We start from the raw sequence: 18,527 nt of genomic DNA on the forward strand, positions 1-18,527 counted from the left end.
ACAAATGTACCTTTAGTTGTACCAGGCATTAAATTAACAAGCAATTGAAGAAAAGGGGTGGTCTAATATTTTTTTCCATGACATATTTTTTTATAAATGAGTATGCTTCTATGTCTTATTTTGAAAGTGAACCGAGTCCGGAAGTTAAATTCTTTGAAGTCTGGAGAGACAACACGCTTCTTTTTCACACACACACACACACACACACACGTTGCTCCGCCTCGTTTTGAAGCTCTGTAACTTTTCATCAATGATTCACTCTTGAAGTCGACCTTCTTCATGACCGTAAACAAAAAAAAAAGAGCCTGACCTCAGATCAGCTTCAGCTCAGTCAGCTGTGTGCTGTGAGTCTGCTCAGAGCGTCTGATCTCCTCCTCCGCACACAGGTGAGCAACTACTGATTTCACACTGAAAACCCGGATTATCAATTGAGTCACTGTTTATTCATTACTTATATATATTGTTGCCTATTTTAGGGAGAATCAAATATGTGCCAGGATATTAGGAGATTCTCATGATTCTCCTAATTCGCGTTATTTTGTTTTTGTTCAGCTAATCATCTTGCTAGTGATCTTATTGTGCTGCTAATATAACGGCATTGCTATTTTATATATTTCACAATGGTAGAAGGAGTAGCCTTCTCAGATCCTATACTCAATTAAATACTGTAGTTGTAAAATACTCCATAACAAGTAAAAAAAAGGTATGAGCAAAATGTTCTTAAAGTATCAAAAGTGATGTGCAAAAGGCTCCATTTGAAGTGTAATATTATATTTACATTGTTCTGTTTTTGCAAATGCATGTAAAGTACCTTAATGTCGTAGTTCATCGCTGTGGAGCCATTCTTACATACTTTTATCTACTTTATCTCTTTTTGTCATTTGTAACTATCACATGTAGATAAGTAAAAGTAAATGCATTTTTATTTTTATTTGTCAGTAAATTTTTCCTTCTGAAACGTAGTGGAGTAGAAGTATTAAATAGTATAGAATGGAAATACTCACGTAGAGTAAGTATGTCAAAATAGTACTTAAGTACAGTACTGTAGTAAATATACTTTACATTTCAACACTGATATTCTGATGTAAGACTATCTGAGATCCTTACAGGGTTAATAATGACCAGTCTGTTGCTGATCATCCGTGACATCACTGTTAGTCTATGCAGAGTTCAGGCTGTCGGTCTTTGAATCTGTGTTCATACAGATCACAGACCAAGTTGTCATTTTTTTCTTCTTTAATGAAAACTCATAATATTTCTGAAGAGGCTCAGTTTTGTACTAAATGGTGAGTCTATATTTGATTTGCGTTATCAATCTCCTTGTGGGACATACCTATAACATATTGGTAGAGGTCTCTGATTTATTCATCTTGACTTCAGTCAGGATATTATTATTTTATTCATCTTGCAGTAAGCCACTTATCCAAACTGCAAAATAAAAACAGGGAATGGTTTACATATGCATGTTGTTGATGGAATGACTTGTAAACTAAGTCCAGTGGTGAAATGTACTCAAGTGCTGTACTTAAGTAAAATTTTGAGGTATTTTTACTTTACTTGAGTATTTCCATTTTATGTAAGTTTATACTTCTACTCCACTACATTTTGAGGGAAATATTGTACTTTTCATTCCACTACATTTAGCTGACAGCTTTAGTTACTTTTGAGATGAAAATCATGATACATTTAAAGTGATTTTTTACCTTTTAATTCAACATCGTAACAGTATATTAAGTAGTAAAAATGACAATACATAAATACATAAATGCTCCAACAATAATAACCTAATAATATATTTAGAATATATAAAACAATCTGAATGGTTCCATTCTGCATTAAGAGTACTTTTACTTTTGATACTTTAAGTACATTTTGATACTGATATTTGTGTACTTTTACTTAAGTAAGTTTTTAATACAGGATTTTTACTTGTAGTGGAGTATCTCTGCAGTGTGGTATTAGTACTTTTACTTAAGTAATGGACCTGAATACTTCTTCCACCACTGACTAAGTCCATCTTTGCCCTTTTCTCTACTCAATATGCCAATAACGCATTTTCTTCATGCAGATACTAATGTGGGAGAACAAGCTATAACATTAATACAGCCTGCTAAAAATGGACGATTTCAAATAATATAAATGTTGCACTGTGGACCGGGATGCTGTTATTAATAGAGTATTTTCTTAGGGATCATACAGAAGTTTGCAGTAACATGCAGATTGATTCACAATGGGGAGTAACGTCCAAAATGGACTCAGTCAGAGTCAGAAGCTGCTTTGTGGCGTGAGAGTTAAAATGAAAGATTTGTTTTGAAATCAGTTATTTGACATGACCATCTCCAGATAGTTATTAACCTAATTCGTATTAAAATGTTTCTCCGTGAATACACAGCTAATTTTGGGGATGAGGTCTGGAATTATTGCAGATTTAATGTAGTTCTGTGCGTCACAACTTTATAATAAAAAATGCTTTGTTCTGGTAGAACATTTGTTGGCAGATTGAAATGTCAAATTTGGCTCCTTCATCTTTTTTTATGCCTATAAATAGACAAACAGGCCTGGAGCTCCCGAAGGAAAAAAAAACAGTACCTGTAAATGACATTGTTGTCATCCCGCATGTTTTAACAGGTATGAGAATGAAACAACAATATTTACCATGTAAACGTGTTTAATGATACAGTCCCTACACACACACACACACACACACACACACACACACACACACACACAATATAAACACGATGCCCTTCATTGTGTTACTGTTGCTCCAGCATCTCGTGCTCTACAAACCAGAACTACCAGCTCCTCTGGATCCTCATGCTGTCATACTGATGTCAGCAGTTGATTTGGACACACACACATGCACACACCCTTTTGAGTTCGGGGTCATGAGAAAAAATCTTAGGACTGACAGGTGAAGGACTAAACTGCCCTTGAGCAAGGCATTTAACCCCCCACTGTTCCATGGGCACGCAAAAAAATGTGCTGCTCACCACAATACGATTTTATCACGATAAGATATAATTGCGATTTTAAGCATTTTGCGTTATAGTGAGTATTGCGATACAATATATTGCGATTTAACTATTTAACTGCAACTCTAGATAGATAGATAGATAGATAGATAGATAGATAGATAGATAGATGGATAGATTACTTTTTTCGTCCCCGAAGGGAAATTCGGTTGTCACAGTAGTCTGGTATTCAAGTACAATAAAATACAATAGAATAAAATATTGAGGTAGAATAAATAAAAACAACAATAGAAAAAAAACATAGAATAGAACAAGGACACTTAAGAAGTTAAAAAAAGAAGATCAGTTGGTAGGTTGGCAAGATGATGATAATTATACTGATGATATGATGGCAACAATGCTATACAGTATATAATAGTATATAATAATAATAATAATAATAGTACAGTATATAATATATAATGTAATAATAGATAGTAACAATATAAAATAGAAATAAATAAAACAAAACAGAAAATTCTCAGTCTATTCATCTCACTTCAGTCTTTTTATTTCTCCACAATGAGTCAAACCCAAAGACTGACCAACAAAGTATTCAGTCAAATTGAACCGAACTGATATCAAACATGTATGGACGATAACAATTGCAGCATTTTATCAAACTTTCCTCAACTTTAAGCTTCACTGCTCTGAATTTTTTGAATGAAAGATAATAAAAAGCCTAACTTTGCAGTGTTATGTCAACAACTTCTTGGCATGATATTCCTTATATCATCGATTTCATATGATACCAGTATCTCCAGTATATTCCTAAAAGTGAGGAAAAAATTGTGAAAATTCTGACGGCCCGTCGGAACGCTAAATATCGATACTTGGCAGCCACGAATCAATATAATATTGCCACGCAAAATATGGCGATACTCTACTATGCTTTACTATACTATGATGTATCAATTTTTTCCCTACCTCTACTGCCCACTGCTCCTCATCATGGTGTGTTTGAATTTCCCCATTGTGGGACTAATAAGGGAATCTTAATCTTATATGTGCTCAAAGGGGTTGAAATTCATAGAGCTGTGTGTTGTTTGGATTTCTGCTGTATCTGGGACTTCCACAACAGGAACAGAGCAGCAATTGTGAACACCAGCAGATCTCATGTGAATAATGCAAATAAACACAAATGATCCTGCAGTCACACTGAATATTTGCGACGCTTCTGATGTGAACCCGCCACCACAGTTGCATGGTGCTGACTCTGAATACTTCCCCTCACAGGTCTGTCAAACACTGATGCTGATTCTGTGGGAGTGGAATGGATAATGGCCATGGCAAACTGTAATGTGAGTGTATAAATTACTGTTTTATGTTTGCCTGATGCTTCTTGTTTATTTCATTTTTGGGCCATGTGACAGGGGAGCCCAGTTTAAACTCCATTTACAAGAAAAGGATGTTTGTTTAATACATCCAGGCGATCTGGGGTGAACGTGTTGTGTTTTAGTATGATTTAATGTCATGTCACATTATATTAAATCATGAAATACCTCCACCGCCCCAAACAAATTCCTCCATGGATTAAATACATCAGTCAGATGGTCTCTAACAGTGGGATCTTTTCATCTGAAGTTCTGTGTCTACTCAGTGGTCACTCATTATGAGGCAATGTGATGCAGATCCTCGTGTTTTTATCCTATGTAGCTGTTGGTGCGTCACTAGTTTATTGAGATAATTTAAGATGATAAATGACTGTTAGTATTAATGTAGAGGGTTTTTGGTTTTCTTTTGTTGACTTGTTTTGTGTTTGTTTGTCCTCCAGCTGCGGTCACCGTCCTCCTCTGCTCATGATGATGTCAACCTGGGACCTTCAGCAAACCCACAGTCAGTAGCTCTGCTCTCATAATCAAGCACAAGATATAATAAAGTGTATTTTTTATTTATACAAATATTGAGACTTTATTCAGTAAAAAAAATTAAAAAAAACAGACGCTTTATTGATTTCTATGTTATATACTGTATTTTATGTATGAAAATGCAGCTTTCTAAAGACAGAAGCCCTTTTTACTGTGTTTCAAATGTCTTAATTTTGAAGCATTATTCACAGAAGTATCTGAACACGATGTTTGCTTTTATTCTTAAAATATCAAAATATGCATCTAGATAATTAAGGTATCAGAAAAGACAAAACGTGACAGAATCATATGATTCAGCAAATAAAATACAGTAAGGCCATTAATAAATAAATAAATAAATAATGTCAAACAACAAAATTTAGAAAAAAATCAAATAAAAAATGTATTAATTCAAAAAATACATTTCATACCATCACCTATAGTAATTCCACCTATTTGAGATTTTTTTAAATAAATAAAATGAATAATGTCAAACAACAGAATTCAGAAAAAAAGATCATATCACAAAAGTAAATAAACTAAAACATGTATAAATATCATACCATCAACTATATCAATTCCACCTATTTGAGAAATAAACACTAACATTTTAACTTAAAAATAAAAAACCCTAAATCCCACCCCCCCATTCAAAAAGTCTCCTTTTTTACTGATAGCATTTCTACCACTTGTAAACTAATTCAAACAGCGCTCTTCACAGGTTATTATGTAATCGTGTCGAGTTTTTAATAGACTACTTGTCTTGTTTCAGTGCCAGGCCCACCGACTTTGACTTCTTGACTGTCATTGGCAAAGGGACCTTTGGAAAGGTAACACTGAAACAATTACTTATTTATCTATCTATCTCATTATTGTTGAATATATCTTGTGTTGTTTGTTCAGCAGTTTCCTTATTGCAACTCATTCTGGTCACATATTCACCAGCAGTGAAAGTGATTAACCCCTGAGCGTCACTGGGGACATTTTTTTTAGCTTTTTAATTCTTCACTCATCTTGGCTCTGGTCATCAATTATTGTAGCCAAGATAGAGACACTCAGACACACTCACCCTTAAGGACAAAAATTGAAACCAAAATCTTTGATCCCACGGCCATTAGAACATAAAAATCATGCATTCTGTTATACCAGGCTTTTGATCTATAGTGCTTCTACTCAAGTAAGGGAATACTTTTTCCAACAGTGTTTATGGAGTACTGCACTGTTTGATGCAGTGCTTAATAATCAGTGTTGTTTCTTATCAGTGACATCCCAGACTGTGACTAAAATAATTTTAAAAATCCCTTAGCATTTCATGTATAATAATAATTCAGTTGAGGTGTATTTTTAATTTTGAAAAAAAAAAAATCAACAACAGTGTGTCCAAACAGTGTGACCCCCCTCAAAAAAAGTCATATAGTATATATAGTATGTATAAATTTTGTTAGTCTGTAGGTCTGTTGATACATATTAGAGCATAATATAGCCAGAAATGACAGAAAAACAGCATATTATGGGACGTCCAAAAATGACCCCCTAAAAAAAAAAGTCATACATGCATGCATGTCGATTTTTGTCAAAAACTGTCAAATTTTAAAATGCCTAAAAATGCTGAAAATGGCCCAATTACACTCTGTTGATACATGTGGTAGTATAGTTTGTCCAAAAATATCCCACATGAACCGTTGTGTGTCTTACTAATGTTGCAACAACATTATGTAAACAAACTGGAATTAAAAGGCTTATGATTCTAAAAAATGTATGAATATTTGTTATGATCAGAACCGAAGTGGGTTAAAAGATTTAACTCAGTGAAAGTCGAATATAATTTGCTTCAAATATCTTTATTGTCTAGCATTATTCACAGAAGTATCTGAACAGGTTGATATTTGCTTTTTGTCTTAATAAGCATAAAATATCAAAACATACATCAAAATAATGTATTATTATTTTTATTTGCAGATGTATACGTAGATATAGGTATGTATATATGGGATAGTCCTGTCTATGTACAGTAAGTGTATACAGTCATGGAAAAAATTATTAGACCATTGTTTTCTTCAATTTCTTGTTCATTTTAATGCCTGGTACAACTAAATGTACATTTCTTTGGACTATTATAATGATAATAACAAAAATAGCTAATAATTTGTTTTTATTTGAGAGCTGATACCCATTTTCCATGGTTTTCTTGAAAAAAAAACAATCGTCATTATCAAGAGAACCATGGAAAATGTCTTGATATCAGCTTTTAAATTAAAACTTATGAGCTATGTTTTTATTTTATACAGTCTATGGTTGTACCAGGCATTAAAATGACAAAGAAATTGAAGAAAACAAGGATGGTCTATTCATTTTTTCCATGACTGTATATGAAGAACATGATATGTAAACAAATGCAATGCAATTTCTATTAACTCCTGAAATAAAGTATTTTTAAAAAAAGATATCAGAAAGACTAAGCATTACAGAATCATGTGATTGAGCAAATAAAAATACAGTAATGCAGACACTTTTTGTCCTCTCAGGACATCAGAGGTAGTTTTAAAGTGAGCCACAAGGGTTAAACTAGACTGTGTGAACACCAAATAATAGACCCTGTAGCTGGGATTAATGACTAGTTGTATAGATTAACAATTACTCCCAGTGAATGTGATTTTATGGTGCTGACCTTTAATGCAGAGGAGAGACGGAGAGATAGTGAGCTGTTGCTGACGTTGCAGACAGGTTGAGAGAAAGTCTACCTGCTGACGACTGTCTGATCAAAATGTGCTCCCTGCTTCATGAATCATTAACTTTACAGTTCACTGAGGCCTCTTAAGGTTACCTGAACTTCCTCCAGTCAATGGAGCAGACAAATATCATAAAATATAAAGTCATGTTAATCAGGAATAGAATAAACTCTGAATGTGATTACCGGCCTTTGTCGAACATGTTTGTAACTCTCCGTTGAAATAAGTTAATAATGTTTTTTATTGGCCACAGGTCAGACCTTGTATCAACACGCTTCTCAGATTTCCCAGCATCATCTGTTTCCACAGATCACATATCTGTGTTCTGTTCTCAGAGAGGTTCGATGTAATGTCGTGACATCGGTGTGTCGAGATGCTGGCGCGGCGTGTTTACTAAACAAACCACTCACAAACAAACCTTCATGCAGGTCCTGCTCGCCAAGCTCAAAGCCGACAGCAAATTCTACGCCGTCAAAGTGCTGCAGAAGAAAGTCATCCTCAAGAAGAAAGAGGTGGGTGCTGCTGCCCCGGTGTGAAGGTTACCTGGTGCTGAACCAAACTCCACACCAGCACAAACAAAACCTCACTTAAGTTCTCACACTTCCTTTTTTTTTCCCCAAAATATTTTTATTGAAAAATACAATAAGAAATTTCCAATTACAGGAATACAATTATCCTTTTCTTATTTTTTATACATATATGTACATGTAAACAGTCACATATACACATACACAAATGAAAATGAACAAAAACACTGACAAAATTGTAGAAGAAAAATAATAAAATAAAATTACACTACATTGCGGTGTAAATACTGCATATGAAGGATAAAGGATTTTAAGAGGCATTTCCGTCAGAGCAAAATTATTTAAATACGAGAGAATATAATGCTGCTTTTAAAAATTTGAACTGGTACAAACTACGATATATAAACACAGTGTCTTCAGTGATTGAGCAGACATATTTTTATAGATTATGACCAAAAAATAAATGTATTTTCAGATACGCATTACTTTGATGTGTCAGGCTAGGTGGAAAATAGCTCAAATAGCCAAGCTGTGTGTGTGTGTGTGTGTGTGTGTGTGTTATTAGTAAACAGTGTTTTCACCCAGCAACATGATCTGAATCTTATCTAATCTGCAGCTTGTTCTGTACAAAGGACAGATTTTACAACTCCCAGAAAATAAACTGAGCCACTTCTGTGTTTGTCTGACAACACATCGGAAAAAAATCACCACTCCTGCTTTCATGTGTTTGTTTCTGCTCAAGTGGAAGTGTTTAAGTGGTTTTTTTTTAATTTGGAAAACAATGGATTGGTCTGTTCTGTTCTCCTCTTTAAGTTTTTTTTCTAACTTTCTTAAACTTAAATTTAAATGTCTTGAAATTGGATGGATCTGGTGACCTTTTCCTCATTAATAAAGATTTTTTTCCTCAGACAGAAAGAGAATCTGAAACAGCATTTAGACAATTATTACAAATTAAAACTTAATCTGAAACAAGGGTGAATATTTTCTCTTCTTCTTTTCTTCTCTTTTGTGTTACCCGTACATCAAGAATTAAGTTTTAAAAAATATTGAACAATTAAATTAAGAAATGAATTAATTTATGCAGTTAGCTTTTGGAAAACATGACTTTCCATTTTAAGGTATATTTTAAGATAATAAATCAGAAAAAGCAACATTTTCTGATGGCAGTTAAAGTGTGTGTGTGTGTATATAAATATAAATATATATATATATATATATGAGAAGAAATATACAAGAAGAAAAAAATGTTGAACTTCAAATCCCCATCCCCATTCTGTTTACTAAATTGTTCAATTCTTATTTGTTATTAATTAATTCGTTTTTTTGTTGTTTCATGTATTATTATTATTATTATTATGTATAGCATGCCAAGATTTATTAACTTATGATATTTACTGCATACTTCTACTGTGAAGCTAAAATACCACACAAGGATCTCTGCACCTCTAACATTAAAAAATACACCTGAAAAATGAGTTTTGCTGTATTTGTAGGATATTAAGTTATTGTGGTCATCCCCGTCTAACTCCAAAATCTCCTCTCTTCAGCAAAAGAACATAATGGCAGAGAGAAACGTGCTGCTGAAGAGTCTGAAGCATCCCTTTCTGGTTCGGCTCCACTACTCCTTCCAGACTCCAGAGAAACTCTACTTTGTCCTCGACTATGTGAACGGTGGAGAGGTATGTGTCTGTGTATAAATACTACGGAAGAAAATTGGGGCCAGGTAGGAGAAAAAAATAATGAGAGGAGGATTTTTTTTCATCATGGTGTTCAAGAAAAAAGTCAAAATGACGAGTATAAAGTCGAGATTACGAGAATCAAGTCAAGATGACGAAAATAAAGTCGAGATAACAAGGATAAAGTCGAAATGACGAGAATAAAGTTGAAATATGATTTTCAAGAAAGTCGAAATGATGAGAATGAAGTCTGGATTACAGTAATAAAGTCGAGGTGACGAGAATAAAGTTGAGGTGAGACCAACACATAAATGAGCTATTATTGGTAGTAGGCTACAACAGCTAAAGTTTTGGAAAAAATCTGCTTTTATGTAATTTATGTGAAATTTTTTGACACATATTGTATTATATTATATACTATATACATATTTTGTCAACATTGTATTTCGACTTTATTCAAGTCATTTCGACTTTTTTCTCGAACTTAATGATTTATTTTTTCTCCTACTGGCCCTAATACTTTTAAATAATTAGTGTATTTATTTCCAAAAAATACACACTGTACATGAATAATTGTTTTTCGTTGGACATGCTCAGAAAATGATCTTGGCGTAACACACATAAAAAATAAATTATGATCATGTTTTTATGGCATAAGGTGATTATTTTTCTCCCTGAACTTAGTCACCGTGTCTCCTATAATAAAAGCCACACCGTCAACACCTTGTAGACTTTATATTATAGTCAGATTTCCTGGTTTATGACACAAACTGCTTGGACTTCACATTTGTTAATTAATAACATCCTGGCAGACAGAACGCTTCAGGCTCTTTATTGTAAGAGACATTATTAGTCGCTGGACTGCTATTATCAAAGATGCTTTTAGTTTGCTCTGTTATGGTCTCAGATGTGTCTTTGTACACGGTCGTCCATAAAGTTGGAATCATTTTGACACAATCCTCTGTTAAGTGTGGTTTCCTTTTCATTGTGATATGTTTGGAAGAGATTGATTAATACAGGTTTGAGAAAATATACACTTTATCTGTCAGGAATAAATCACTTTATAGGCGACCGTGTACATGGAAAGGAAAAAGGGAGACCCGAGTTGTATCCGCTGTACTTTTCCTGATGTCCCATCCAGAGGGGAGTTTACAAAGCTATAATAGTAATTTAGTAAAATCTGGACATTAACCGTGCCAAAAAGTCCACTGTGAATATAAAGTCAGTTACATTTCGTTTCCTTGTTGTTGAGCTGGGACACAGCAGGATGCACCGAAACAATGTCCTAATAAGTAATTCTTTATTTACGCATGTCAAAATAGAATCATAAGCAGTTTGATGGCGTGCAGCCAGCGGGCCTGTTTTTGTGCCTCTGCTTCTGTGCTACTGTGTAGATGATCAAGTGTGTTACCCCATACCTTGTGTTAGTATTTCATTATGTTTTAACATCATGTTGCTATCTTTGTCTCTGTCTTCCTGCAGCTGTTCTTCCACCTGCAGAGAGAGAGGTGTTTCTCTGAGCCCAGAGCGAGGTTCTACTCAGCCGAGGTAGCGAGCGCCATCGGCTATCTTCACTCTCTCAACATTGTTTACAGGTCAGAACAGACACACATTAGTTAAAACCACCCTCATGAGTTTACCTGAGTCATTATCTACTATACCCAAACTGTTTACTGGAAAACGCAAATTCACAAATCTATTCTCACTATTTTTACAGAGATCTGAAGCCAGAGAATATTCTTTTAGACTCTCAGGTGAGTTCAATTCAACACATTTGTTTCTATAAACTTCAACCTCCTTGTATGTAATAATATGTGTGCTACTTTAATATAAGTATAAACCTTGGTTTGCTGTGTGCAGGGCCATGTGGTGCTGACAGATTTTGGGCTGTGTAAAGAAGGTGTAGAGCCAGAGGGAACCACCACGACTTTCTGTGGGACTCCAGAAGTGAGTAAAAAATACATATAAACAGAAAAAAAGGATATTAGATAACTCATGTGTCATACAACATACTGTGTATCATACATGGTTAGGTTTTAGAGGTGATGATGGTATATTAAAGTCTGTCTCTCTGTCTGCAGTACCTGGCACCAGAGGTCCTTCGTAAGGAGCCGTACGACAGGACAGTGGACTGGTGGTGTCTGGGAGCAGTGCTCTATGAGATGATTTACAGCCTGGTATGTTTGTGTGTGGCTGAAACATCTTGATTATAGACTAAAGTACAGTATACATTATCTGCAGGTTCGACACTTGAAGGTGGTGCTAAAGTGGAGTCAAAAATAGAAAAGGTTCAGCCTCCAGGGATGAATTTATACCAGTATGTTAAATAGAGGTGTGAATCAGCAGAGGCCCCACGATACGGTTTAATATGATATTATTATGATTTTAAGCATTTTGCGATATGAGTGAGTATTGCGATACAATATATTGCATTTTTACTGCATTTTGTTTCGAGAAAGAATTGTTTTGTCAAATAAGATACAATTCTCAGTCTGTTCATTTAACTTCAGTCTTTTTATTTCTCCACAATGAGAGTCAAACCCACAGACTGACCAACAAAGTATTCAGTCAAACTGAATTGAACTGATATCAAACATGAATGGATGACATCAATTGCAGCATTTTATCAAACTTTCTCAACTTTAAGCTTCACTGCTCCGAATTTTTTTGAATGAAACATACAAAAATCGTAACTTTGCCGTGTTATTTTGACGACCAGATAATGAACTTCAATATATCCTGGCGCACATGGTGCGAAAATCCAGTATATTCCTAAAAGTGAGCCCGCTATGGCCTCCAGAACGGCAAAAATGAGTGAAAATACTGACGGCCCGCCAGCCATTGGACCACATAATATCAATACTTGGCGGCCATGAATCGATATAATATCGACACGCAAAATATTGCAATACTATGCTGTATTGATTTTTCCACCCACCTCTAATGTTAAAACATTTTATCCTAATGATATTTGTACCCTTCCCTCTGCTTCAGCCTCCTTTCTACAGTCGTGATGTGGGTGAAATGTACGATGGGATCCTCCACAAGCCGCTGCTGCTGCCTCCGGGGAAGTCTGACGCCGTCTGCTCTCTGCTGGTGGGTCTCCTGCAGAAGGATCAGCACAGACGCCTCGGGGCCATCGCTGACTTTGTGAGTGTGTCTTTGTACTGTGTGCACCTGGTTTCCCAGACAAGAAATAAGCCCAGTCTTAGACAGAGGGTCGATCAAAGGACTACTCAATTAAATGTTGCTTTAGCAAAGGACTAAAAGACTTCTTCTTTCTGAGAACAGACCTGCACCCAGTCCCTCTGGGGAAATTCACCAACATGACATCAAATTCATACTTTCTTTCTCATAGTTCATAATAATTGTTTTCATTGGTGTGCCATATTGTCCTCATAAATGTGTCTGAATTTGTATAAGAAAAATAGGAAATGCCAGTATAACTGCAGTATATAGCCTATAGTACACGTGTATAACTTTTTTTTCTCTTTTATTTATAGTTAGAAATAAAGAACCACACTTTTTTTTCTCCTATCAACTGGGACGACCTTTACCACAAGAGAATCACTCCTCCTTACAACCCCAATGTGGTAAGTTTTGTCCAGGCTATAAACTAAAAAAAAAAAGAAGCTAATTTGAGCTTAATTTAAGAGCTGATATCTAGCCATTTTCCATGGTTTTCTTGATAATAACCAAAGTCATTATCAAGAAAACCATGGAAAATGGCTAGATATCAGCTCTTAAAATTAGCGTGTGTGTGTGTGTGTGTGTGTGTGTGTATATATATATACATATATATATATATGCATCTAGCATACTTTGTTGTTTATTTTTCGGTTCGAAAAAGAAGAATTATTAAAAATAAAAAAATAAAATTAACAATAAATTGACATTGAATTGAAAAAGTGCAGTCTAATCATTTTTTCCATGACTGTATATGAGGACACCTTGTTCGGCATCGTCACTCACATAGGTTGTTTGATGTTTCAGAGAGGCCCAGCTGACACCCAGCACATCGATCCGGAGTTCACCAGAGAAATGGTTCCTAGCTCGGTGAGTCGGACCCCGGAGCTCAACAGCAGCGGCAGCTCCATGAACGCCTTCAATGGTTTCTCCTTTGTCGGCACTGATGACGGCTTTCTGTGAGGCAGGGGTTAACTGTTCTAAAGTTTGAGCCGGTTTGTTTATTAAACGGAGTGATGACACCTCTTTTGAGTCTCAAGAAGATAAGTGCTCCTCATGTACCGTTGCTGAAATCCCACATGGCATCTGTCATGTTTGACTACTGCTGGGAATTTCCAAATTGTTCCTGTTGAGGGTGTAGCAGAGAGGGAGCATGCCTGCAATGGAGACATTTAAGTTTCAAATATATAAAACTTTTTTTTTGCCTGGAAGTCCCAGGTCTGTTCTCAGCGAGATAGTGAGGATCGATATGATGGGTTTCCAATTTAGAGTACTCACCCGCAGTAGTTGCATGATGTTTATTCCATTAATTTGCAATGGAATAAAGAGTTTGTTGTTCATTGTCTTTTTGTGCACATTAAGGGCACTATTTTCCTGAAATAGGGTGCAGATACAAATCTCAAGGTGCAAACACAATTTGCAATTTTGTCAAGTCAAGTCAAAGTTTAATTATAGAGCACATTTAAAAACAACCTCAGTTGACCAAAGTGCTGTACAGTTGTTAAAATACAATAAAATCATACACAAATATAGTAATAAACAAAAAAAAAATACAATCGAATAATACTAAAAACAATAAAACAATAAAATAGTAATAAAAAACTCTCAATAGAATTAAAGTTAAAAAGGAAATAAAAGGATAAAAAATAAATAGCCAAAATGTTGGCTTATTAATAAAACATAGCTTCTCTGCATATCTCAATAGCTTCATTTATGTCATTTCAGTCAAATAAGCATAAACTAGTCAATTTGTAAAACATCAGTCCTTATTTATCCAATAGACATAAATCAGAATCAAACGGCCTTTATATCTATACATATATATATATATATATATGGAGATTTTGAAAGCATAAGGTCAGTTATTATTAAATCCTGCTGTCTCATCAGAAGAATGTTTGTGGGAAATAAAAACATCAGAACTGACGTTAAATGAACGGTCATCAGATTACACTCATGTGGATGATATTACTGAATCTTTCTGAGTGACATTAACATTTTTATTTTGGTGCACATATCATTCTGCAGTAGCCTTGATGTAAAAGTAAAGCATAAAGAAAGACGAGAAATTCATGAAAAGTGCTTTGTAATTCAGGATAAAGTCTGTTTCTGTACATTTCTGCCAAACAGGGTGCTACTAATCTTCCCTGAGCAAAGAAACAAAAGCATATGTATTTTATTAACCGATAACCAAAATCAAACAAAGAAACAAAGACAAAAATCAGCTAAAATAATAGTAACAGCAATATGATAAACAGTCATGGAAACAATTATTTGACCATTGTTTTCTTCAATTTCTTGTTGTGTACCTTTAGTTGTACCAGACATTAAAATGAACAATAAATTGAAGAAAACAAGGGTGGTCTAATAATTTTTTCCATGACTGTATAACACCATGAGTAGTTTAACTGGTGGACATCAGCGGCTTGCAGTCCTCACAGCAGTGGTCTTGTTTGTTTGTGGCAATTATATAAAAGTTAATTTGCAGATGATGCACTGATGGTATAAACTGCTCCATGTAGCACCTTATTAAGTCTCAACTACTCTGCAATGTGCATAGTATGAGTGTTTATTCTGTGGTTTCGTTTTCTGCATTGTATTTGGGAAAGTGGAAAAAGGTTGTTTTCGGCTGTAGATAGCAGACTACGGTATTAGTTTTGTTTTATGATGCATATTGATGTTATCTTGAATACTGTATGTAACATCTGTAAATATACAGTAGAAGCTTTGAAGTAGGTTAATGTAGTAATGTGATTATATCAGTGTAAAGCATGAAGTGCCTCTCTGCCTGGGAAATGAAGTTTGTGATTGATGTTGGCAGTGATGTCCTTTATTTTTATTTTATATATATTCTTAAAGTCTTGTTTGTACATCTGATATTAAAGAAGCTCCTGTCTTCCAAATCCTGAACATAGCATGTTCTTATTTACCTCCTAAAAAAAGTTTTAATACTGTTTTTATTGATTACTCTATCAGATGCTTTTCTATGAAACCTGGGAAATGCAGCTTTAATTTCTTCTTCTAAAGTTAAATGCTGCTGTGACCCCGGGTTTGCCTTCTACAAATGTAACCCTGCATGCCAAGCGCTTGTTCCTTGACTGATCCTGTAAACAGAGAGGCTGACGTAAAAAGGCTGTTGGCTCACTAATGTGTGTGTGTGTGTGTGTGTGTGTGTGTGTGTGTGCGTGCACGTGTGTGTGTTTGTGTACATAGAAAACGTGTTAATAAATCAAACATCTGTCAAAACCTTGACGTTTTCTTTTGTATGAACCATTTAACATGTGTCCATAACAGAAACATTGTTTTTGGTCATTAACCAATCAGTGAGCAGCTTGTAAATGTAGCATGTTAAAAAAAAACTTTTCAGTGATGACCTTAGCCAACTGTGCTGAGATTACAGGTACACTATGAGTCTATACATTTAAATTAGTGTATTAAGCATTAAAAGTATGGAAAGTAATTAAGTTAATTTACTGAATACGGTACTTACTGTTGTAAATGTATTTCCATTACTTCTACTCTACCATAATGTAGATTTACATGATTTTTAAAAAATGTTGTGCAGCTGATTTTCCATAGAAAACCTGATCTGCTATTTAAATTGATATTTAAAAGTTGTATCTTCTTATAAAAACTGAAAACCAACTTGTTTTAAGAAGTTTCTAAAAGTCTACTTTACTGCTTCAACTTTTTTTCATGTTTCCAGGTACAGATACTCTTTTCTATAACTTTAACAAAGTCAAGTTTTTAGGACTCAATTAAAGACAGAATTTCATAAGAAGGTTCTGCAAATTAAAATGGCCAACAGTATATAAAGTTCCACCAACTACAAAAATAATGCAGCTCACACGTGTGTGTGTGTGTGTGTGTGTGCGTGTGTGTGTGTGTGTGTGTGTGTGTGTGTCTCAGGGTGTCACCAAACTGCAATCATCTGTGTATGGTGCCAACAGAGTCAAGTGGTATTACTAAACCCAAAACAAATAAATACAGAAGGTAACAATGTTGTTAATTTTATGTGTAAGAGAGCAGTGGCTCAAAACTTGCACCTGTGTGTGTGTGTGTGTGTGTGTGTGTGTGTGTGTGTTTAGCTGCATCATCTTTCTGCATCAGTGATAATGTGGGCCTAATCTGTGTGCATGCGCTACACATTAGTTAACATGTCATTATTTGTGTGTGTTTTGTGTGTGGAATCACTTCTGCATCCTTTCAGTTGTACTTCATTGTACCTAAATATAAAAGCACAAACCTCTCACTTTCTGTTAAACTGTTGTGTCTGGGCACTACTAAATATTAACTTTTGAGAGATTTGAGAACAAAGTTACTGAACAGACAGTACAGGAAGGTGATTATACAGATCTGCCAGGGAAAATGATGCAACTCAAGAAAGGAAACATTCGGACTCAATGGTGAACACACAATCGCTCAAAGTCCTTTTAGCACCAAGTTTCATTACACAAACACACACACACACTTACACCTCAGGTCTGCGTATCTCTATGTGCTGTTAATGCCACTGTCTCATTAATATTTACCCGCTCTGAGTCATCAGCAAGGAATATGTTCATAAGGGTCCCAATAAACAAACTATCACACGTCTATTTTATGACTTATCATAGTAGCTAAATGTTTTTATATAAAAATGGGAACAAAAAGTCTTTAAAAAATGAATATGATATGAAAAAATGATATTGTTGGTTTGGCAACTTCTTTTTTAATGTAGCTGTTTTATCACTGTATCTTATCATTTTTTATGACATTTCTTCTTTTTTTTTAATCTCAAAGCACTGCAAGCTGTGATCAACTTAACCAACAAAGAGTTCATATAAATTTTCCAATGCTTTTCCGGTGATTAACAGGTCAATTATTAATCCTAACAGACAACCATGTTCACCGGTTTGGAAGAAGGTTGAGAGTTGTGACCTTAATAACAGCTCACCATCTGAATTTCTGTACAACTGTCCCACTTAGTGGCCAAAATGAGAAGTGAGGTTTGAATGAAAAGACATTGCATAATGTAAAAAACAACAACAACACTCGAACCTATAATAAAATGTGGGATCCCTTTCTCAATAGTTTGTCTTTTTGGTACTAGACGGCAATTAAAGCATGACTCTTCCTGGACCAACTCAAAGTTCATTAAAGTAGTTGTTAATATGTGTGGGTGCAAGTAAATAAAAATAAATAAAAGAAAAAGTAAAACCATACTAGGAAGAAGGGTGACGGGTGGGTAGATGGAAACAGCTACTCTATCTATTAATTTGTATTTATTATTATTTTTTGGGATTTCTTTCTTCCTTATTACCACTTTAAACCTTGATTGTGTGTTCACACATATTTATTTACAATGTATTTACCCCCCCCCCCCCCCCAGTCAGTTTACTAGCAATACTCTACCCCTGTATTTTTATTATTACATTTTTTACATTTTATTATTGTATAACTATGTTATTCTTTGAACAAGAAATTGAAGAAAATGGTGGTCTAATATTTTTTTCCCCATGACTGTACAGTCTTGTTAGAGGGAACCAGCAAATGTAGCGAATGACAG

The 18,527-nt window shown here is 34.8% G+C and overlaps 1 protein-coding gene across 3 annotated transcripts; it reads left to right on the forward strand.

The window, feature by feature from the left end:
- The first annotated feature begins 243 nt into the window (after positions 1-243).
- On the forward strand, positions 244-16,203 carry sgk2a (serum/glucocorticoid regulated kinase 2a). Of its 3 annotated transcripts, XM_059334004.1 has the most exons (14): positions 357-386; positions 2,549-2,628; positions 4,251-4,315; positions 4,789-4,850; positions 5,634-5,691; positions 8,019-8,102; positions 9,665-9,796; positions 11,276-11,388; positions 11,511-11,547; positions 11,654-11,740; positions 11,875-11,970; positions 12,788-12,943; positions 13,297-13,386; positions 13,787-16,203. In XM_059334004.1, the coding sequence occupies exons 3-14, from the start codon at positions 4,295-4,297 to the stop codon at positions 13,940-13,942; spliced, it is 1,092 nt and encodes a 363-aa protein (XP_059189987.1). In that variant the 5' UTR covers positions 357-386; positions 2,549-2,628; positions 4,251-4,294; the 3' UTR covers positions 13,943-16,203. The 3 variants fall into 3 exon arrangements, with proteins under 3 accessions (XP_059189986.1, XP_059189987.1, XP_059189988.1); XM_059334003.1 differs by lacking the exon at positions 2,549-2,628 and having other exon boundaries at positions 244-386; XM_059334005.1 differs by lacking the exons at positions 357-386; positions 2,549-2,628 and adding an exon at positions 1,056-1,286.
- Positions 16,204-18,527: the final 2,324 nt, after the last annotated feature.

Source organism: Centropristis striata, chromosome 5 (genome assembly GCF_030273125.1).
Source record: "Centropristis striata isolate RG_2023a ecotype Rhode Island chromosome 5, C.striata_1.0, whole genome shotgun sequence".
Taxonomy (NCBI): domain Eukaryota; kingdom Metazoa; phylum Chordata; class Actinopteri; order Perciformes; family Serranidae; genus Centropristis; species Centropristis striata.